At 38.9% G+C, this 19,409-nt stretch overlaps 1 protein-coding gene across 2 annotated transcripts in view; it reads left to right on the top strand.

Moving 5' to 3' along the window:
* Window positions 1-18,789, top strand: part of ash1l (ash1 (absent, small, or homeotic)-like) — a 31,395-nt gene extending 12,606 nt beyond the window's left edge. Inside the window, exons 5-28 of one of the 2 annotated variants that reach the window (XR_014629123.1) lie at window positions 802-1,525; window positions 1,993-2,166; window positions 2,258-2,352; window positions 2,719-2,792; window positions 3,140-3,185; window positions 3,339-3,447; window positions 3,582-3,788; window positions 4,885-5,031; window positions 6,030-6,138; window positions 7,631-7,792; window positions 7,896-7,966; window positions 8,167-8,339; window positions 8,460-8,612; window positions 9,115-9,169; window positions 10,573-10,705; window positions 10,998-11,267; window positions 11,611-11,697; window positions 11,896-11,986; window positions 12,472-12,610; window positions 13,423-13,595; window positions 13,732-13,898; window positions 16,747-17,236; window positions 17,800-18,486; window positions 18,607-18,789. Coding sequence is in view for 1 of the 2 variants with exons in the window: in XM_084422978.1 (XP_084279104.1) it covers window positions 802-1,525; window positions 1,993-2,166; window positions 2,258-2,352; window positions 2,719-2,792; window positions 3,140-3,185; window positions 3,339-3,447; window positions 3,582-3,788; window positions 4,885-5,031; window positions 6,030-6,138; window positions 7,631-7,792; window positions 7,896-7,966; window positions 8,167-8,339; window positions 8,460-8,612; window positions 9,115-9,169; window positions 10,573-10,705; window positions 10,998-11,267; window positions 11,611-11,697; window positions 11,896-11,986; window positions 12,472-12,610; window positions 13,423-13,595; window positions 13,732-13,898; window positions 16,747-17,236; window positions 17,800-17,891 (3,941 nt within the window). In the remaining variant the exon portion in view is untranslated. Of the gene's footprint in view, window positions 1-801; window positions 1,526-1,992; window positions 2,167-2,257; window positions 2,353-2,718; window positions 2,793-3,139; window positions 3,186-3,338; window positions 3,448-3,581; window positions 3,789-4,884; window positions 5,032-6,029; window positions 6,139-7,630; window positions 7,793-7,895; window positions 7,967-8,166; window positions 8,340-8,459; window positions 8,613-9,114; window positions 9,170-10,572; window positions 10,706-10,997; window positions 11,268-11,610; window positions 11,698-11,895; window positions 11,987-12,471; window positions 12,611-13,422; window positions 13,596-13,731; window positions 13,899-16,746; window positions 17,237-17,799 lie in introns of both variants that reach the window. The other variant, XM_084422978.1, reaches the window with a different exon arrangement.
* The last annotated feature ends 620 nt before the right edge of the window (window positions 18,790-19,409 follow it).

The following is a 19,409-nucleotide window of genomic DNA, read 5'->3' as shown; positions in this document are numbered from 1 at the left end:
TTAATATGTGATTTGAGCAAAGAGCTAACCATAAGTATTAAACTGACTTGTAACTCGTCTCACACAGGAATTGTGGAAAAAAAAACATTGACTGATGGAACGATAAGATGAATAGAACATAATAGACTAGACTGTGTTGAAAGTGAGTTAGACTGAGATTAAGTTAATTAAAGGGATAATGGAGGATAGAGGAAACACAGTTAATGAGGCCCTGCACACATGAATAGATGATGCTGCTTTTTTTGCTGAATCTGTGAGATGATTCTTTTTTTCTACATCAGAATTTGGCCACTGGGAGATGAGGAGATAAAAATTGGATTACAGATGGTGTAGAAAAGATTATCAAGTGCCCATTCTGTTATTTGCCTGTTAATAAACTTGTTCTAAATAAAGATAATAATCTAATCACGAATTTCGGAGTTTAGCTTAGTCAGTGGCAGGATGCTGTTTTCTGTATTGAATGTTACTCAGCGTTCAAAGGATACAAAATTAGCCAGTCAGTAACAGTAATTTGGTATATATGTGTGTGTGTGTGCTTTTTTATTTAAATGTAATTTATTTGATCCTTTATTTTCATTATAATTGTCTTTGTTGACTATGAAATCAAATTACATGAAAAGGGATTTGCATTTAATCATTTTACCTGCTTGATTACTTGAAGTAATCATGTATTACATGTAGTACATGTATGCTGTGGGACCTTGGATGATAGATTGAGTTCTATGACTTGTTCAGTTCTTGTTTAATTGTTTGGCGAAAGAATTTCAGCCACTCAACTCTCCTTTTGGTTTAATCTCATAGGGAATGTGTCTGGCATGCAGAACCGAGGTGGTCAATCCAGTGTTCCTGAGGTCTCTGAGGGTCCCCATCATCGGCACCACCACCCTCCTCTATCCCTCTCGCACTCTTCCTCTTGCCTTTCTCATTGCACTCTTGACCAGCCTGGAAGTGCCGCAGCTCTCCGGCCCACCAGTCGCCAGGCTAGTCCCTCCACATGCTCCTCCCAGCCTGCATGCGGCCTTGACTCCCCCCCTTCGCATCACTCCCATCGGCCCCCTCCCAAAAACAACCTGCACCATGTCAACAAGATCCTCCGTGCAAAGAAGCTCCAGAGGCAAGCACGCACAGGAAACAACGTAGTGAAAAAACGGGGTCCGGGTCGTCCCCGTAAATATCCGCTGCCCTCGCCTCCCCCATCACCATCACCACAGGCATCTGAACAGGAGAACCACCCGTTACCTGAAAGGCACAGAGGAAGTGTACTCTGGGAGGGAGACACCGTGGTTGATGTCATTGAGTCTGTAGTGCAGAGCCAGCGCAGAAAGGGACGCAAGCGGAAACGCTGGGAGAGGGAGACAGAAGGAGGCGATGAGGAAGAAGAGGAACCGGAGGAGGAAAGAGAGGCGGAAGAAGAAGAAGAAGAAGAAGAACGGTCAGCTGCTAGAGAGGAGGATGTGATGCCAAGAGTTAGAACAGAAGGAGGGAGGGAATGGTTGACGCAGGAAGAAATGCATTGTTTTCGCAGGTATGCTGTACAAAATACACCATTCAAATGTGTGGGGTCAGCACGATTTTTTTTCAGTACGCTGTTCTTTTGAACTTCCTATTCATCAAAGAAGCTTGAAAAAAATGCATCACAGTTTCCACAAAAAATATTAAGTAGAACAACTGTTTTTAATATTGATAAGCACATCACATCGCAGTTTTCAGTTTTGCTAAATCCCTCCTTTCCAAGAGCTTCCTCTGCTCTGATCGGTCAGATGGCCCAGTCTGTTGTTGTTGGTCTACCACTTGCAGCACGGGTCGGAAGTGAAACGGCCATCAGCATATCTGAATTTTAGTTTAAAATCTGTTTAAAAACAAAACGAAATATAAAAAAATTGGCCAATCTACTTTTTTTTGTCATGGTCAAAAAGCTCCCCAAAAATGCAGATCACATTTTTCATGATTTTTTTCTTAATCTCATTATAAATATATATTTTTTATTTGCAGTGCACTGGAGGGAAAACCTGATAGCCAGTCCTCCCCAGAGTGCACAGGGCCTACTACCGTGGAACAAGCCCCAACCCCATCAGTGACCACTCAACGGGAGAAGAGAGTTGCTAGACCACCCAAAAAGAAATTTCAAAAGGCGGGGCTTTACTCTGACGTGTACAAGACTGATGAGTAAGGGTGAACATGTTCAGCAAGCCCGTTTTATCATCTAACATTCATATCCCAGGTAAATAAACGTAACCTTTCTGCATTTCCCCATCAGTCCTCGCAGTCAGCTGCTACAGCTAAAGAAGGAGAAGTTAGAATACACTCCAGGTGAACATGAGTATGGCCTTCTACCTGCTCCCATTCATGTTGGTGAGTTTTTCCTTTATGCTTAACTTGCAGTTGTAACCTTTTAGTCTACAGATTTTGACATGCATCATCACTTAGTTTAGCACAAACAATGTCTAATTGCTGTTTAGTCGACAGTAGGATTTTCGACATAACATTTTTAAAGAACTATTATTTAAAGAAATAAGCTTGTGGACTTGTATTGGTATATCTTTCAGTGTCATTCCTAACCAGTTTATTATGTTTGGCCTCATGGGCAATCAGGCTGATTAGTTATGGTTTATGAGTTATGAGGTGATTTGTTGATTCAATATTGGAGTGGGGCAGCCTCAATTTAAAGGACAAAGCGCCTGAACTAATAACTGCAATTTGTCTTTGGTGTTTGTCCAGGGAAATACTTGAGACAGAAACGCATTGATTTCCAGCTGCCTTATGACATCCTGTGGCTTTGGAAACATGATCAGGTAGCTCCTTAAAACCACATCTTTCCCTGAATTGACAGCTGCATTTGTCATTTATGTTTTTTGCTGCAAATATAATTTTATTAATCAGTATTTTCTTCTTGTTTTCTAATAAACATCCTTAAAACAAGATACATTGACTTGTAAGATAAGATTTGTTTTCAGAGAATATATCATATAAGCATAAATCTAACGATAATGAGTGAGGTTTATGAAAAAATAATTTGCCAAAAGGGTTATAAAAATAAATTTAATTCAGGATATATTTTCTAAAAACAAGTTTTAATAATGATATAAATAATGTCTGAATGCTTGCAAAAATCTTTCTAATAAAAGATGAATCTTTGTAGCTCCACAAGAGACCCGATGTGCCTCTCTACAAGAAGATCAGATCCAGTAAGCACATTTTTATTGTTTTGATCACTGCCCAGAACATGCATCTGTTTCCATAAATATTCAGATTTTCAGGACTGCTCTCATTTTTGTATTGTGCTTTGTGTGCATGCTTGCGGATGATTAAGAGTAACACATTAATATTCTTTCAATTAGATGTCTATGTGGATGTGAAGCCTCTTTCTGGCTATGAAGCCACTACTTGTAACTGCAGGGCGCCTGAAGACCTCAGCGAGAAGGGCTGTCAGGACGACTGTCTAAACAGGTAACAGGGCAATTAAAGACTTCATTTTTGGACCAGTCTTAAGAGGCTTACATAATCTTTTATGCGCACTCATTAGTACAGTTGTAGTTCATAATGTGGATCCTATTGGTTTCTCATCTCTCTCTCTGTTTTAGGATGATCTTTGCTGAGTGTTCTCCGAGTACATGTCCGAGTGGTGATCAGTGTGATAACCAGCATATCCAGAAGCATGAGTGGGTGCAGTGCCTTGAGCGTTTCCGAGCTGAGGGGAAGGGCTGGGGGATCCGCACCAAGCAGCCCCTACGTTCCGGCCAATTCATCATTGAGTACTTGGGAGAGGTGGTCAGCGAACATGAGTTCAGGTTAGCTGCATTTTGGCTGTAAACAACAAAAATGAGACACAGACCTCAACTACTTTGAACATGCTACAATTTGGTATTGTCCAACCTATATTTAGACCACAATAATTTCCTTTTGTGGCCAATACAGCATCAATTTGTCTTGGGAATGACAGATACAAGTCCTGCTCAGTGGCCAGAGGGATTTTGAGGCATTTTATTGTGTGTATTGGTGCATTATCATGCTGATACACGGCACCCTCACGGCACATGGTCCTCCTGAATGGTTTGGTAGTCCTTGTCAAAGTGCCCATGGAACACATTAGGGAATGCCGTGATATTGCAGCCCAAACCATCACTGATCCACCCCATGCTTCACTCTGGGCATCAACAGTCTGGATGTTAAGCCTCTTTGGGGCTTCTCCATACCGTAACTCCCACGGATGTGGGAAAGACAGTGAAGGTGGACTCATTAGAGAACAATACATGTTTCACATTGTCCACAGCCCAAGATTTACACTGTTGGCACCAATGAAACCAACATTTGGCATTGGCACGAGTGACCAAAGGTTTGGCTATAGCAGCCCGACCATGAATATTGAACCTCTGGAGTTTTGGTGGAAACAGGAGATTTAATTCTGTAGAGTGTTGGGCAGCTGTGGTTTTATGTTTTTTGGATACAGTCCGAGTTAGTACCTGGACATCCCTTTCAGACCGCTTCCTCTTGCATCGACAGTTACTCCTGTTAGATGTGGTTCGCCCTACGTGGTGGTATGCCGACATTACCCTGAATACCATAGCTCTCGATACACCATAAAGACTTGCTGTCCTGGTCACAGATGAGCCAGCGAGACATGCACCAACAATTTGTCCTCTTTTGAAGTCTGATATTTCTCCCATTATGTTTTGTGGATTGCAATATTTTATGTACGTCTGTGCCATTGCTGTGCTCTTACAGAGTGTAATTTTGACAGGTTTTTACATTCATTTATATATTTTTTATAATACATTATTTTTATAATTAATTAGTATAAATATAAAATAAACACAATACCTTAACCTTTATGAAATGGTGTGTATTATTTTAATTATATTATTTATTATTTTCTTTTATGTTTAGGAGTCGCATGATGGAGCAGTACTTCTCCCACAGCGGCAACTACTGTCTGAACCTGGACAGCGGCATGGTCATCGACAGCTACCGCATGGGCAACGAGGCTCGCTTTGTCAACCACAGCTGCGAGCCCAACTGTGAGATGCAGAAATGGTGAGTGAAACGAGACCGTTGATGAGTCACTGTTGAAGTATGGCAATAAAATCCCATCAGCTTCTGATGAATTCATAAACCGAAAGGTCATTTTTAACGGTGAGTCAGTGGGGACGTGGACAACCACGAGTACTGAGTAAGCAATGACTTTATCCTCTAGAAATTGCTGTATTATGAACAAGCCATGGTCATGTTGAAAAATTTAAGAGGAAGGTCACATTTTTCTCTTTTACTCAAGGTGTTCATAATAAATTAGTGTAATTAGTCGAAACATAAAGATTACATATTAGCAACAGGATCGTGAACTCAAGATCCAGGTCAGTAGCCAACATCTGCTTGGTACCGTAACACGATTACAGACACGTCGGGTTTTTGTGTACACACACAGTCTACAGAAAAATGTTATCTCTTCCATCTCTTGCTCTAAGTTTTTTTTCTCTTTCTCTTTCACGCACACATACACACATTAAAAACTGTGCTTGTAGGCTGAATGGTGGCAGATCATCCATCTTTTCACACAAGAGCGATTATCTGAAGCTTGTGTTTTAGGGTGGGGGACACAGCTGTGCTGCCCAGTGTTTAGCTGTTAGAGTGCACACACACCCACATCTGTGCCAAAATGGCCTCATTCTACCTTATTGCATATTGTTCAACTCAGCCTAGTTGTTCAATATCAAGTCCACAATGCTTGATGTTGCTTGACATGCTGATGGCTTGAGTTCATTTCATTTAAAAGATTGACACTCAGAGTCAGTGGTAGCTACAATATATTAAATAATATTCCACAATATTACAGTTTTGACTGTATTTATAATCAAATAAATGCTGCCTTGATGAGCATATGAGACTTTTTTTTTAAACTTGCTCACCCCAAAAAGTTGAACATTGCTTGTCTGATCAGATTATTAGAGCTGTAACAATTTGTTTTGCAATTGCTGTAGAATCCTGACTGAGGTTGAATGTTGAGTTTAAATCATGAATCTGTCTCTTTCTCTCAGGTCGGTGAATGGAGTGTACCGTATTGGTCTGTTTGCTCTGAAAGACATCAGCAGCGGAATAGAACTGACATATGACTACAACTTCCACTCCTTCAACATGGAAGAACAGGTATGTTAAAAGAGTTGCAGTCACCCGTGTCCCGCATGTCAGGAACATGCCTGTCTGAAGCATGTACATACACATGAACACGCAGCCGTGTTTTGTTGCGGATGCTTGTACTCTCAAGCATCATAGTCACACCTGATTCTTCCAGCCACAGAATCTAGAAGGGTTGGGACTCCAAATTACATTATATAAAATACATTATATACAGGGCTCGACATTTAACTTTTTTGCTCATCAGCCACTGTGGCTAGTGGTTTTCCAAAGTTACTAGCCACTCAGCATTTTCACTGGCCACAATTTTGACATCGATACCTTGGGGAAAAACTGCCATATAGATATGATTAATATTATCCCATAATTTGGCAGCAGGTATATTAGGCTAGTGTCACTTTAAGACCTGACGCAAAGATCCATTATACTCTTTAACGTGTTTTCTTTCTCAATTGTTGTGTTTACGTTCACTTAAAACATAACTAACTGTGTTTAAGTGAATACTCTCCAAGAACGGCAATAAACCCAATCCCACGGCGAAATACAAGTCCTGTAACACCAATAATATTCATCCGGAGCAAATAAAAATTAGTCAGGGGAGGCAGGTCTGTGTGTCAGTTCGCTTTCGGAGAGATGAGAGAGCGAGAAAGCCCAGGTGGTATCGTCAATCTATTCTGTGGAAAATGAGTATTGGAAGCGTTTCAGTTATTTCAGTATTGATATGTATCAAAAAATCCGTATTTTTTGACTACACTACATTGCACTTAGTTTTTTTTATTTCAGATGCCTTTTTAAAAGACTACTATTGAAAAATGTATATATATATTATATATAAAATTCAACCCGCCAAAGTGGCTAGTAGGAATGACTGCGTTACACACCACTGAAATCCTCCCGCATTTGTCGAGTTGCCGGGTGGCCGGGTGTTAATGTCAAGCCCTGATTATATACAATATTTTTATTTTGTAAATACCTTACTTAAAGCCTTTAAATGTAATGCATTGCGATGGTATTCATATTGTATGTTATAATGCATTATATCTTTTCATATATTATTGTAACCAAGGTCAAAGTGCATTATAATATTTTAAGATTTCTTGTTGCATCTGAATTGGTCATTTGTTATGCATTATACTTTATTATAAAGGCGGAAAAAAATATTATAATATATTATAACTATAGTTAAAATGATTCACAACAAGACCATACAATTGGCATTAAAAGGCATAATTAATGTATAAAAAATACTTTGCATTTAATTTTTTGTAAGCTTCTATTATTTGTATTCATTTATTATGTATTTCATATTAATAAGGTTGAAAAACAGTGTTGTGGACATGTCACAGTGTACATTTATTTACTTTTTAGTGGAATCTTACTTTTCTTTCTTTCTTTAAATCTCACATTTTTGATGTTTATTTTGATATGTGTATTTGTGATTTGTGACCACATTTTTTTCTTGCTTGCCAAATGATAATGTTTTTTTGCTCTTGTTGCTATGCAGCAAGCCTGCAAGTGTGGCTCAGAGGGTTGCCGTGGCATCATTGGCGGGAAGAGCCAGCGAATCAATGGGCTGCCTGGGAAAGGGGGCGGATCAGGGGGCGGAGCCCGAAGGCTTGGGAGACTGAAAGAGAAACGCAAGTCCAAACACTCACTGAAGAAGCGGGTATGAGACAGTTAATTTAGTAATGATGCAGTTCTGTTGGCTACAATAGCTACTAGTACAGCATAGTCCTAAGGCAAAACTCTTTTCTTCTGTTTGACCTAAGGAGGAAGAGTCCAGTGACAGCAGCAAGTTTTACCAACACCTTTTAATGAAGCCCATGTCAAACAGAGAGAGGTAGGATCCCATCACACAAGTCTAATGCATTGACTTTTTTGTACCAACAACAGTAATTTAGTTGTTTTTTATATTTCTATATATCTTCATTTTTATTTCAGTAATTTTGTACTTCAACTTGCAAATGACCTATGTTATAAATGCCTAATCTCTCATAGTAAAGGCCCAGACATCCTCCACTGATTTCTTGTTTAATTCAGGAACTTTGTGCTGAAACATCGAGTGTTCCTGCTGCGGAATTGGGAGAAGATGCGGGAGAAACAGGAACTTCTGAAGCGAGAGGGAGAGAGAGAGCGAGAGAGGGAGAACAGCAGCATGTCTCTTTACACACGCTGGGGAGGAGTCATCCGCGATGACGGCAACATCAAGTCAGGTGTGTGAATGATATTCATGTCAGCTGACTAATTTTATGCATGCAAGCTTGTCATTTACTGCTTTGATTATTCAGACAGTTAGTAAATCATGATTAGCATTGTTTGTTTCTTTTTTCCAGATGTGTTTCTGACTCAGTTCTCAGCGCTGCAGACGTCACGCTCTGTTCGCACACGCAGGCTTGCGGCAGCCGAGGAGAACACGGAAGTGACACGCACTGCGCGCCTGGCACACATCTTCAAAGAGATCTGTGACATGATCACAAGCTACAAGGGTAAACAGACACTAATTCATTCAGACATACCATCACACATAAACCCATAAAAACCTGCAGTTAATGCTATTGATCTTATTGTTGGCAGTCGCTTTAATTGCTGCATAAACATTTTCATTATGCAAAGCAAGAACCAAAGTCGTAATCGAGGCATAATGGAGTTACACTGAGTTTGACATGCATTTCACATCTGTAGTTTCTCAGTTTGGTTGACTGGACTGTAATCAGTTGTGAACTTATTACTAAACGCTGACACTCGTTAGTTATTTGTTCTGATGGAAATATCATTTTAAATGATTTAGTTATACAAAATTCAGTTAGTGAGGTATGCGATTCTGCAAAAGGCTTTACTTTTGATTTCATCTAGAATGTTGAATCTAATTTCAATTTAATCTTAGTGCATTTTTGTTTTATTGCTTCAGTGTCATGAGACTTGTTTGCACTTACACACTGCTTATGACCTACACACTGACAATATCAATTGCTTTCTTGTACTTTGAAGATTCATCTGGTCAGACTCTTGCTGCTCCGCTGCTTAACCTGCCTTCAAGGAAGAGGTGAGAACAATATTATGTTCTTAGTACAGAGTATTTACAATATAAATATGGACTTTTAAGTAATTTGGTGCAGTTAAAGGGTCTGCAGAGGCTTAAATAAGGCCCTGATATACTTCAAGCGAACTCGAAGAACGAACTGGTGTGACGTCTTTTCGAAACAAAATCAGGCCAAAACAAAGTTAGTTTGGAGTTCGTTTTGGGAGTTTGAAACAGCTTGCCAAAGCGAACTTTCCAGCTGGTAAACACCTTCATACTACCATTGGTCTGTGGCGATAATGTAATAGGTAGGTGTGCTCTGAGGCTCTGGCTTCTTTGAGGAGGAATTTTTCTCCAGTTAATTTCTTCTGTTCAGTTTGTCGTGGTCAGATGTCACGAGTAAAAACATGAACACACTGGAGAGCTGCTTTAAATTTTCTCACTACTATTATGCGTGTTTATTTTTTTGTTGAAAGCGAGCAGCACATATTTACATATTCATCTAAACGCCGCTCTCAGCAGTGTGGGTGGCGTCGGGATGTTCGCTAACAGTATACTACAGCTTGCGCATTTCGATCTTCTTTTACCCCTAAGCCAAGAACAAAAAGCCATGAGTATATCAGGGCCTTTAGGCTATGTTCACACTGTCAGTCCAAATCCGATTATTTGTGCGTCCGACTGGAATCTGATCTAAATTATTGACTGTCCAGTGTCCACACAGTGTATCGCGACTGTTCAGATCCGATTTGTGTGTCCCGTGGCACTCTTTCTTTTTCCAGAATATCTCCATTGGTTTCAATGGCAATGATGTTGCGTTGATAGGGATACACCAAAAACAACAACAGCAACGCGGAAGGGTTTGCAATACAAATGTTGTCTTATTTACAATATGTAGCCGCCGTGCTGGGCTACTGTTATGAGGCATCTGCAGAATTGTAGGAGGCTGGTATGTGCAGCTTTTATATCGTCTCCGTCGGTCTCAAAACATGTCTCTGTTACATTGCAACTTTCTACTCGACCGGCACTTTGCATCAACACAACCTTGTTTCTGCAGTGACTTTCAGCATGTTTCCTATAACAACGTCTGACATGTTTACGTTTTACATAAACATGCGAAATCCGATAAGAGCATCAGACTGAAACGGATTTACAGAAATGCGATTTGAATAGGATTTCAAACCACATATGAATGTAGCGCATTTCAAAACTCGCATTTCATGTGAAAATTTTTTTTTTTTGTATTTTAATACACAAAAAAGTATTTGGACTGACAGTCTGAACATTGCCTTAGTTGTCAGAGACCTCCAGATATGGTTCTTATGAAAGTCTGATGATTAATAACTGCAGTGAGAACAGTCTTACGGTCACTAAAATGTCATCATCCTTCATGGCAATACTTTTTGTACTGTGTTCATGTGCGTCTACAGAAACATACAGTACTATGAGAAGGTCACCGATCCACTAGATCTCAGTACCATAGAGAAGCAGATCCTCACTGGACACTACAAAACCGTCGAGGCATTTGATGCGGACATGCTCAAAGTGTTTCGCAATGCTGAGGTTAGTTACACTTCTCAGGCTATTTTCTTACTCACAAATATGATTGCTTTAAGTCTATAATGTAAATCATTATGATATAATTATAATGAATGATAATCAGATAATTATAATGAATAAAAATCATTGTAATTAATATAAGTACTCAAGTATAATGAATAAATAAGTTATTTGGACAAAAGAGTTGTAAGATGCACTCAGTAATTTTGTCCTCATTAGAAAAGCGTTAAAAAAGAAAGAATCTTCTCTGGCTTATTCTGTAGCACTTTCCTTAATCTCTTCTTCTTCTCAACAGAAATATTATGGCCGGAAGTCTGCCCTGGGTCGTGACGTGTGCCGGCTGCGGAAGGCGTACTATGGCGCGCGTCACGAGGCCGCTGTCCAGATTGATGAGATTGTGGGCGAGACGGCCAGTGAGGCCGACAGCTCTGATTCGCTGGAGAGAGACCACGCCCACAATCACCATGACGGAGGGGGCAGCCACGACAAAGACGATGATGTCATCCGCTGCATCTGTGGCATGTACAAGGACGAAGGGCTCATGATCCAGTGTGAGAAGTGCATGGTATGTGCTCATATTTTTCAACAAACCCCTAAACATAAGTTTTCAAATTTAGTGTGCATCTCATCCCACGCCATTTGCGCCACATGATTGATATGGCTTACTCAAGGATGCATTAAATTGATCAAAAGTGACAGTGAAGATAAACTTATAAGTACAGTACGTCAATCACATTTTTATTTGATTGTATTACCAAAAAATTGTTTTAGTAGTTTTAGTGAACAATAACAACTGTAAGCTATTTAACTATTCATTATTCTATCATTATTCATATTGTTCATGAAATGTGTTGTGTATGGATTTTAAACCGTCTGTAATATATATGTTCTGTGTTTCTGTCTGTCAGGTGTGGCAGCACTGTGACTGCATGCGTTTGGAGGCAGAAGTGGAGCATTATCTCTGCGAGCTGTGTGACCCTCGTCCAGTGGACAGGGTATGTGACCTTTCAGTCTGTGTAACCTTAATTCATGCTTCCTCTCTGACTGTGTTTAGAACAGCCATATGCTCTCTTATCACAACATTTTAAAGGTCACTTTAAGATTAAGATCTCTTCTGTCATTCAGAAAGTTCTGAACTTTTGAAAGAGTTTTTATTTAGTCTTTTAATGCATTTCCTTTCATTGCTGCAACAGGAAGTCCCAATGGTGCCCCAACCCAGCTATGCCCAATCAGGATCCATCTATTATATATGCCTGCTGCGTGATGACTTACTATTGCATCAGGGTATGTGTGTGTGTGTGTGTGTGTTTGTGAAATGAAATCCACGCTACCGTTCAAAAGTTTGAACAATATTCTTAAAATAAAGAAAGAAATTAATACTTTCATTCAGCAAGGACACATTAAATTGATTGAAAGTGACAGTAAAGACATTTATAATGTTGCAAAAGATTTCTATTTTAAATAAATGCTGTTCATTTTGAACTTTCTATTCATCCTGAAAAAATGTATCAGGGTTTCCACGTGGATTCAAATAGAGAACAGTTCTTTTAAATTGTAATAATTTTTCAAAATATTTCAATTTTTACTGTATTTTACTGATTTTTTTTATCAAATAAATGCAGCCTTGGTAAGCATAAGAGACTTCATTTAAAAAAAAAGAAGTTTTTTAACGGTATTTTTGTTCAAATGTGTTGAAATGATGTTCTGTTTGGATTTTATATTTGTAAGCATACAATATATGTGTTTATGTTTGCATGTGGCTGTCGTAGGTGACTGTGTGTACCTCATGCGGGACAGCAGACGCACACAAGAAGGCCAGCCGGTGCGTCAATCATACCGTCTCCTGTCTCATATCAACAGAGACAAACTGGACATCTTCCGTATCGAGAAACTCTGGAAAAATGAAAAGTGAGATTTCCCACACTCCCACTATTGAAACTTTCAATATTTGAAGTTTTGTATTTGATAAAACTTCAATTGATTCACTTCTTTATTTGGACACCTAAAACACAAATGAAGTTATTTTAAAAATTCAATCTTGAGAGATTTCTCTCTCCTTTAACCATCTATGCAACTACCACTTTGACGCTTCAAAAAGTTCAGAAAGAGAACGTAATGAATTGCGAGGTTTAGTCCAAAGTTTCTGAAGAGACTTGATTGCTTTATCTGATGAACTGATTGGCTTGTATTCACATATAAACATTGATCAGTGAACATAAAACAGAAGCTCAACCGATCCTGCTTGACGTATGTTCAAACGTGCTGCGTAACATGCGAGAATAAACCTCATTGGTTCTTGCGGAAGCTCAAACGTGCTGTGTAATATGAGAATGAACCTCATTGGTTCTCGCACGTCAAGCGAACATGCTTGAGCTTCCGTTTACCACAACTGATGTGTGAATTGATAAATGTTTATATGTGAATAAAAGCCTAAATTCAATCTGTTCATCATATAAAGAGATCGAGTCTCTTCAGAAAATTTGGACTAAACCGCTCAATTCATATGGATTAGTTTTACGATCTCTTTATGAACTTTTGAAGCGTCAAATTGGTAGTTGCTTAGCTGTCAATAGAGGGACAGAAAGCTCTCCGATGTCATCAAAAAGATCTTCATTTGTGTTCCGAAGACGAACCAAAGTCTTACGGGTTTGGAATGTATTTTCTTTTTTTGGGGAACTATATCTTTAAATGTGATCTGGACTCTCTTTCTTTTTCTGTAGAGGTGAAAGGTTTGCCTTTGGTCATCACTATTTCCGCCCCCATGAAACGCACCACTCTCCTTCCCGCCGCTTCTATCATAACGAGTTGTTCCGAGTGCCTCTCTATGAGATCATACCACTGGAGGCAGTGGTGGGGATGTGCTGTGTGTTGGACCTGTATACTTACTGCAAGGGTGAGATGTTCACACATACAACCGTTTGAAATAAATCAGCTGTAAGATCCAAGAAATGCACTGAACCAGATGTTCCATGCTGAAAACACCACACTCTTTGCATGCTAATGACCACTTCTCTTGCTAATGGATTCAGGTCGTCCGAAAGGGGTAAAGGAACAGGACGTTTACATTTGCGACTACCGGCTGGATAAATCGGCACACCTGTTCTACAAGATCCACCGCAACCGATACCCGGTGTGCACCAAGCCCTACGCTTTCAACCACTTCCCCAAAAGATTGGCGCCGAAGAGAGACTTCTCTGTGAGTAGTGGAGGGGGAAGAAATGTTTAAGAAAAAAATAAAGACGGATGTTTTAGGACCATTAAAGACCATTATACTTTTTCGAATGTTACCTTTCATGCAGTGTGTAAAATATCTGTTTGTTAATGTAAACGGTCTGCAAAGTTTTAAAGATCAAAGTGCATGACAAATAAAGTTATTGTCTTCTAAAAGAAAGATTCGATTCTGAACTTCGAAACTATTAGTCAGGAATTCCAGTCTCACTTTCGTAACGTATCTACGTTAGGGCTGTTGGAACGAATTCCGAAATTCGAATATAATTCGAATATAAAAAAAAATCAATACTATTCGTATGCTTAAGTTCCTATTCGAATATTGCTTTTTTAATGTATATTTAATTTTTATTTTTTTTGCAATCTTGCCTTTCTCGCCGCCTTGGTTTGAAAGTTTACAACTGTGTCTAGTGTAAACGCATGTGAAAATTAAATGCTTTTGTTTCTTTTGATGAATAAAGTTTTTGAATCGTAACACAATTGTGCACGTTATCCACGCTGTATCATCATAACATTACTGTAAAAAATCGCGGAGAGCAATGTCTCCACCACGGAAACGGAGATCACCACTCCTGACAATTTGATTCACAGTCGGACAGTCCACACTACAACGCGAAAACGGCGTTTTCAAATGTATCCACTTTGGAGTGCGTTTTCATTAATTAAAACGCCAAACCGGAGAGAAAAATATACGTTATTTTTTATGACAACGCTACACCCTGACTGACAAGCTAGACGATCTCTCCGAGGAACTGCCGCTAAAACAGGCAAGAATTACTTATTTTCTGCCTCTCTCCTCGTCACGGGGCTTACCAGCTGTTCGCCAAAAGGCAATAACAGACAAACTGACACGATGAAGATATGAGACCGATCAACATCACGCATTGGCATTGGCGATCCATAAGACTGTAATGTCGTAAATATTAATAATAGGATGAATTTGAGCATTTAATATTTGAATATTATTCGAATATTAAATAAAATAAGGAATGGAATTCGAATAGTATTATAGAGGAAGATTGACAGCCCTAATCTACGTAGGTTTGTAACACATTTGCATAATGCCAGCCTATGGTTTTAGTTACTTTGACCCGCAACATCTCGTGTTGTCGACATGTCGAGAAGACGCTGTTTTCTGTGTAAAGAAACTTCCACTTCCAAAGGATGAGGACTAGCACTGGAATTGATACGGTAAAACCGACGCCAGCGTAACTGTTCGTATCACTGTGTATCAAGCGCTGAGGAAGCTTCCGGAGCTGAAGTTCAGATATTGTAATGGAAGTTTCGTTTCTGATACGTGCTGTAAGCAGTAGACCAATCACAATAGAGTGGGCCGTCTGACCAATCAGAGCCGAGGAAGCTATCGAGAGGAGGGGTTTAGAGAGACCGGGGCACCTTTAATTTTTTTGCATGACAACATTAATAATATTATTATGTGTAACATAAGACATTTTATTCATATAATTATATCACATTATATTACAAAATATATGTATTATCTTTTTAAATTAATATGTTTGTGTGAGGTGAAATTTGATATGGGCATTTAAAGATTCACCCATAAATGTTATGGTCACTAACTTATTTTATTCCTATTTTTACAGTTTTAGATGGGAAATTATGTAAAGAATATTAATACGTATTTGTAATATTAATAACATCTATTACTTTTTTGTTTTAATATATTTTTAAAAAATTATTTATTTTTTGGTGTGGAGATTTCTTTCAGAAATTCTCCTATAAATGACTATATATCAGGGTTTTTTTTTTTTTTTTTTACAGTTTGACAGTAGATGGGGAAGTAACATTATTAAAGTTAATAATATTATTATTGTGTTTTAGGGTGGTTACTTACATTTGATCTGGACAATTCTTTGAGATTCTTTCATAAATGTTATTTTGACCAATAATTTGTTTAATTTATATTTTAGTTTTACATGGGAAATTATATTATTAATAAACATTATTAATATTATTAATAATAATGTTTTGAGCTTTAATGTGTAATGTAATTGTTACATTATATAACAAAAATATATTTTTTATTTTAGGTTGCAATTTGAGCTTGCCATTTTTTTCTGAGTTTAACCCGTAAATGTTATTATAGTATAATATTATAGTAAATTAGTGCTGTCAATCAATTAAAAAAATTTACTCGATTAATCACAAATTTGTTCTGTTATTAGTCTGGCTTGGCTGCTGTCCCTTTAAAACCAGCCTGCACAAGACACGGATCTCACACGCGTCTCATTTCCTCACTATTCTTTACGTTCATTTAAGACTGCTCTTAAGTTATGAGGACACTCGACAAAATGGACATTTTGGGATAATTGTGTGTTATTATTCATGCAAGCGCGAAAGAGAACAGTATTCTGGCGCGCTGCTTGTGCACGTCATTCTGTGCGTCGTGTGTGTGTCAAATAGACGGGACATTCACAGGCAGCTTGTTCTCTTTTGTCTTGTCGGTTTTGAATGGTTTAAAAGCATTTGCATGAATAAGAGCGGGATCATATAATGTAAAGCTAGCCAAAGGAGGACAAAAATTTACGGATGCTGTTAATTGCGTTAAATATTTTAACGTGTTAAACTGGACCAAAATTAAGCGCATGCGTTAAAGTTGACAGCCCTATAGTAAATATAATATTTTGTTCATATTTTTACTGTTTTAGATCAGAAGTGGCATTATGGAGTCGGTTAATTTGATTACATTGTATCTGTATTTTCCCCACTTAACTCATGACTGTTTGAATCTAAACTAGTTTAAGTAGGCGAGGTGCTTCCATTAAAATTTCATGAATTTATCTCTCTTTCTACAGCCTCACTATGTGCCGGATAACTACAAGAGGAACGGCGGCCGTTCTGCCTGGAAGAGTGAGCGGCCCAAAGGTGCAACAAACTGCGATGAAGAGCCCTCCCCCAGCGCATCATGTGACCGGCTGTCTGCCGGCTACTCGAGAGATGGGGACGAGGGCGGAGGAAGAGGAGCGGAGGGAGACGTGGAGACCCCTCAAGAGGACTCCAGCACCCCTGTTCCCCAGCAATCCACATCACAGGAAAGGAGGACAGGTGGAGAGGAGGAAGACGTGGAGGAAGAAGAGGAGGGTGAGGAGAGGGGAGAGAGGAGAGACATGGACGAAGGCTCTCGGGAAAGGGGAGGAGGAGTGCGGGACGTGTTGGACGCCCCGTGCTCAGCCTCGCTCTCCTCCTCACCTCTTCATCCGTCAATCCTGGGAAGGAGGGAAGCGCAGAGAGAGCGATTGAACAAGATTCTGCTCGATCTGCTGCACCGGGCGCCCAGCAAGAATGGTAAGACTGAGAATATGTTTATATTTTTTTTAGGGGTGAAATTTGACCAGGATTTATTTATTTTTCTGTGAGATTAACCCATGAATGTTATTATGGGTAATAATTTTTTTATTTATATTTATAAATACAGTTTTAAATTGGAAATGATATTCATATTAATAATAATGTTATTATCATTACTATATTATTGTGTGTGTGTGTGTGTGTGTGTGTGTATATATATGTATATATGTATGTATATATGTGTATATATATATATGTATATGTGTGTGTATATATATATATATATATATATATATATACACACATACACACACACACACACACACACATATACATATACATACATATATATATATAAAATTATACATTATTGACCATAACATTTATGGCTGAATCTGAATCAGCCAGGTCACATTTCAACCTAAAAAAAAAAAAAAAAAGTTTTAATATATATACATTTTTAAACATCATGTGTATTCATAAGCTGCTCTTTTAACCCCACACTGCAACTAATGTAATGCAAGTTTGATGAAAATGAATTTGTTTATGTCTCTTTACAGCGATAGATGTGACGTATCTCCTCGAGGAAGGCTCTGGTCGCCGCCTCCGCAGACGGACGCTTGGACTGAGCGAATTTATTTGCAGGAAGTAATGCTGACAGCACTCTCTGCTGAGCACGCTTGCAGAGCAGCAAGAGAATAATGGATACAGAGGAGCAGAGGTGGACTACACCTGAAAAAAAGAGGGAAATGGAGGTGGGAGGATATTTATATCTTGCAGTTTCTTTCTAAAGGAGCTACAAGAGAGACCAGCCCGAGCTTCGTGCACTGAGGACACGCAATTTGCTGCGAGTCGTCAACCTTGATGCATTTCAAAAGTGCAAGTGTCACACATAGGAAAGTTGAAACTGAAGAAAAGCGCCTTGAAATTTAAACCCAATTGTCATGGATGAACTACGACTTTACTGGTCAAACGTCTCCAGTGACTAAGTTGTTAAGGAAGCGCGTGGTACTAAATTTGGCCCTGCAAGTAGAAAAAATGGGAGACCAGCGCCACCTTGTGGTCTACAGTGGCAATGACTTGAGGCAAAAAATAAAACAGAAATAGGAGCGACATAGGAGGTGCAGTGTAGCGCACACACACTGCCCGTAGACTGAGAAGAGAGAGAGAAAGAAAGGAGAGAGCTGAGAAAGAACGTTGGCTAACTGCACTTTTAACAACACGGACATCATTCGCTCCCCGGAGATGTACGGATAAGACACACTAACATTCACACAGTATTGATGAATGCTGTATGATAAAGCAAAACAAATAAGTATATTAACTTCTTTTTTTGTTTTTTGTTTGTTATACTGCAATTACATTAGGAATGGAGCACGACGGGGGTATCCATATTTGTGAGTTCGGGACTTCGGGACTGGGCTGGAATGTTTCGCTTCTGTTATCGTGGGCATTGTGATTGGTTAGAGTGGGTGCCAGCCCCGCCCCCTTTAAAAAAAAAAAAAGAAGTATTTAATTCACCAGCTAAAAAAAAAACGACAAAACAAAATCTAGCAGTGGAGGCGCGCTGGCTTTAAATATATATAACGCCTTAGAATGCCATGATCTTGAGCGTTTTTTGTTTATGGTAGTGTGTGAGATTCTTTACGGTGTTTGTGAGCGTGTGCGTGCGTGCGTGTGTGTGTGTGTGAGCCCATTATGATAATATAAATACGAAAGAGGAAACAACTAAGGGCTTGACAGCAGTTAATAAACAGTTAAATTCATGAATTCACAAGAACTTATTAAATCATGTGATGTCATATTTTTTGTGGTTTGTAGGGCGGGTGGGATGGGGTTGGGTCGAGGTTTTAGTATTGTCATTTTCTTTTAATTTTCTTTTTAATTTTTTTAATGGCCTTTCAGGTTGCCATGGAGAATGTTTATATACAAAATCATGATGAGATTTTTTTGCCCTTAAAGCTTCTGCTACGACAGATAAGTATTTCAAACCCCTTAGATGAACCGACACGGAAAAAAACAACAATGAAAACTGACAAACAAAAGGAAAGTTGTATAGTGCCAAGCTATGTATATATACAGACAGGAAATGTGAGAAATGTCTCCAAAAGCAATATCTTGATAATGGATTTTGTGTATTGTATTGTACAGGATTCAGCCCTATATGTAT

This window comes from Rutilus rutilus (assembly GCF_951802725.1).
Source record: "Rutilus rutilus genome assembly, chromosome: 11".
Taxonomy (NCBI): domain Eukaryota; kingdom Metazoa; phylum Chordata; class Actinopteri; order Cypriniformes; family Leuciscidae; genus Rutilus; species Rutilus rutilus.
This window is presented reverse-complemented; position numbering and strand designations above follow the sequence as displayed.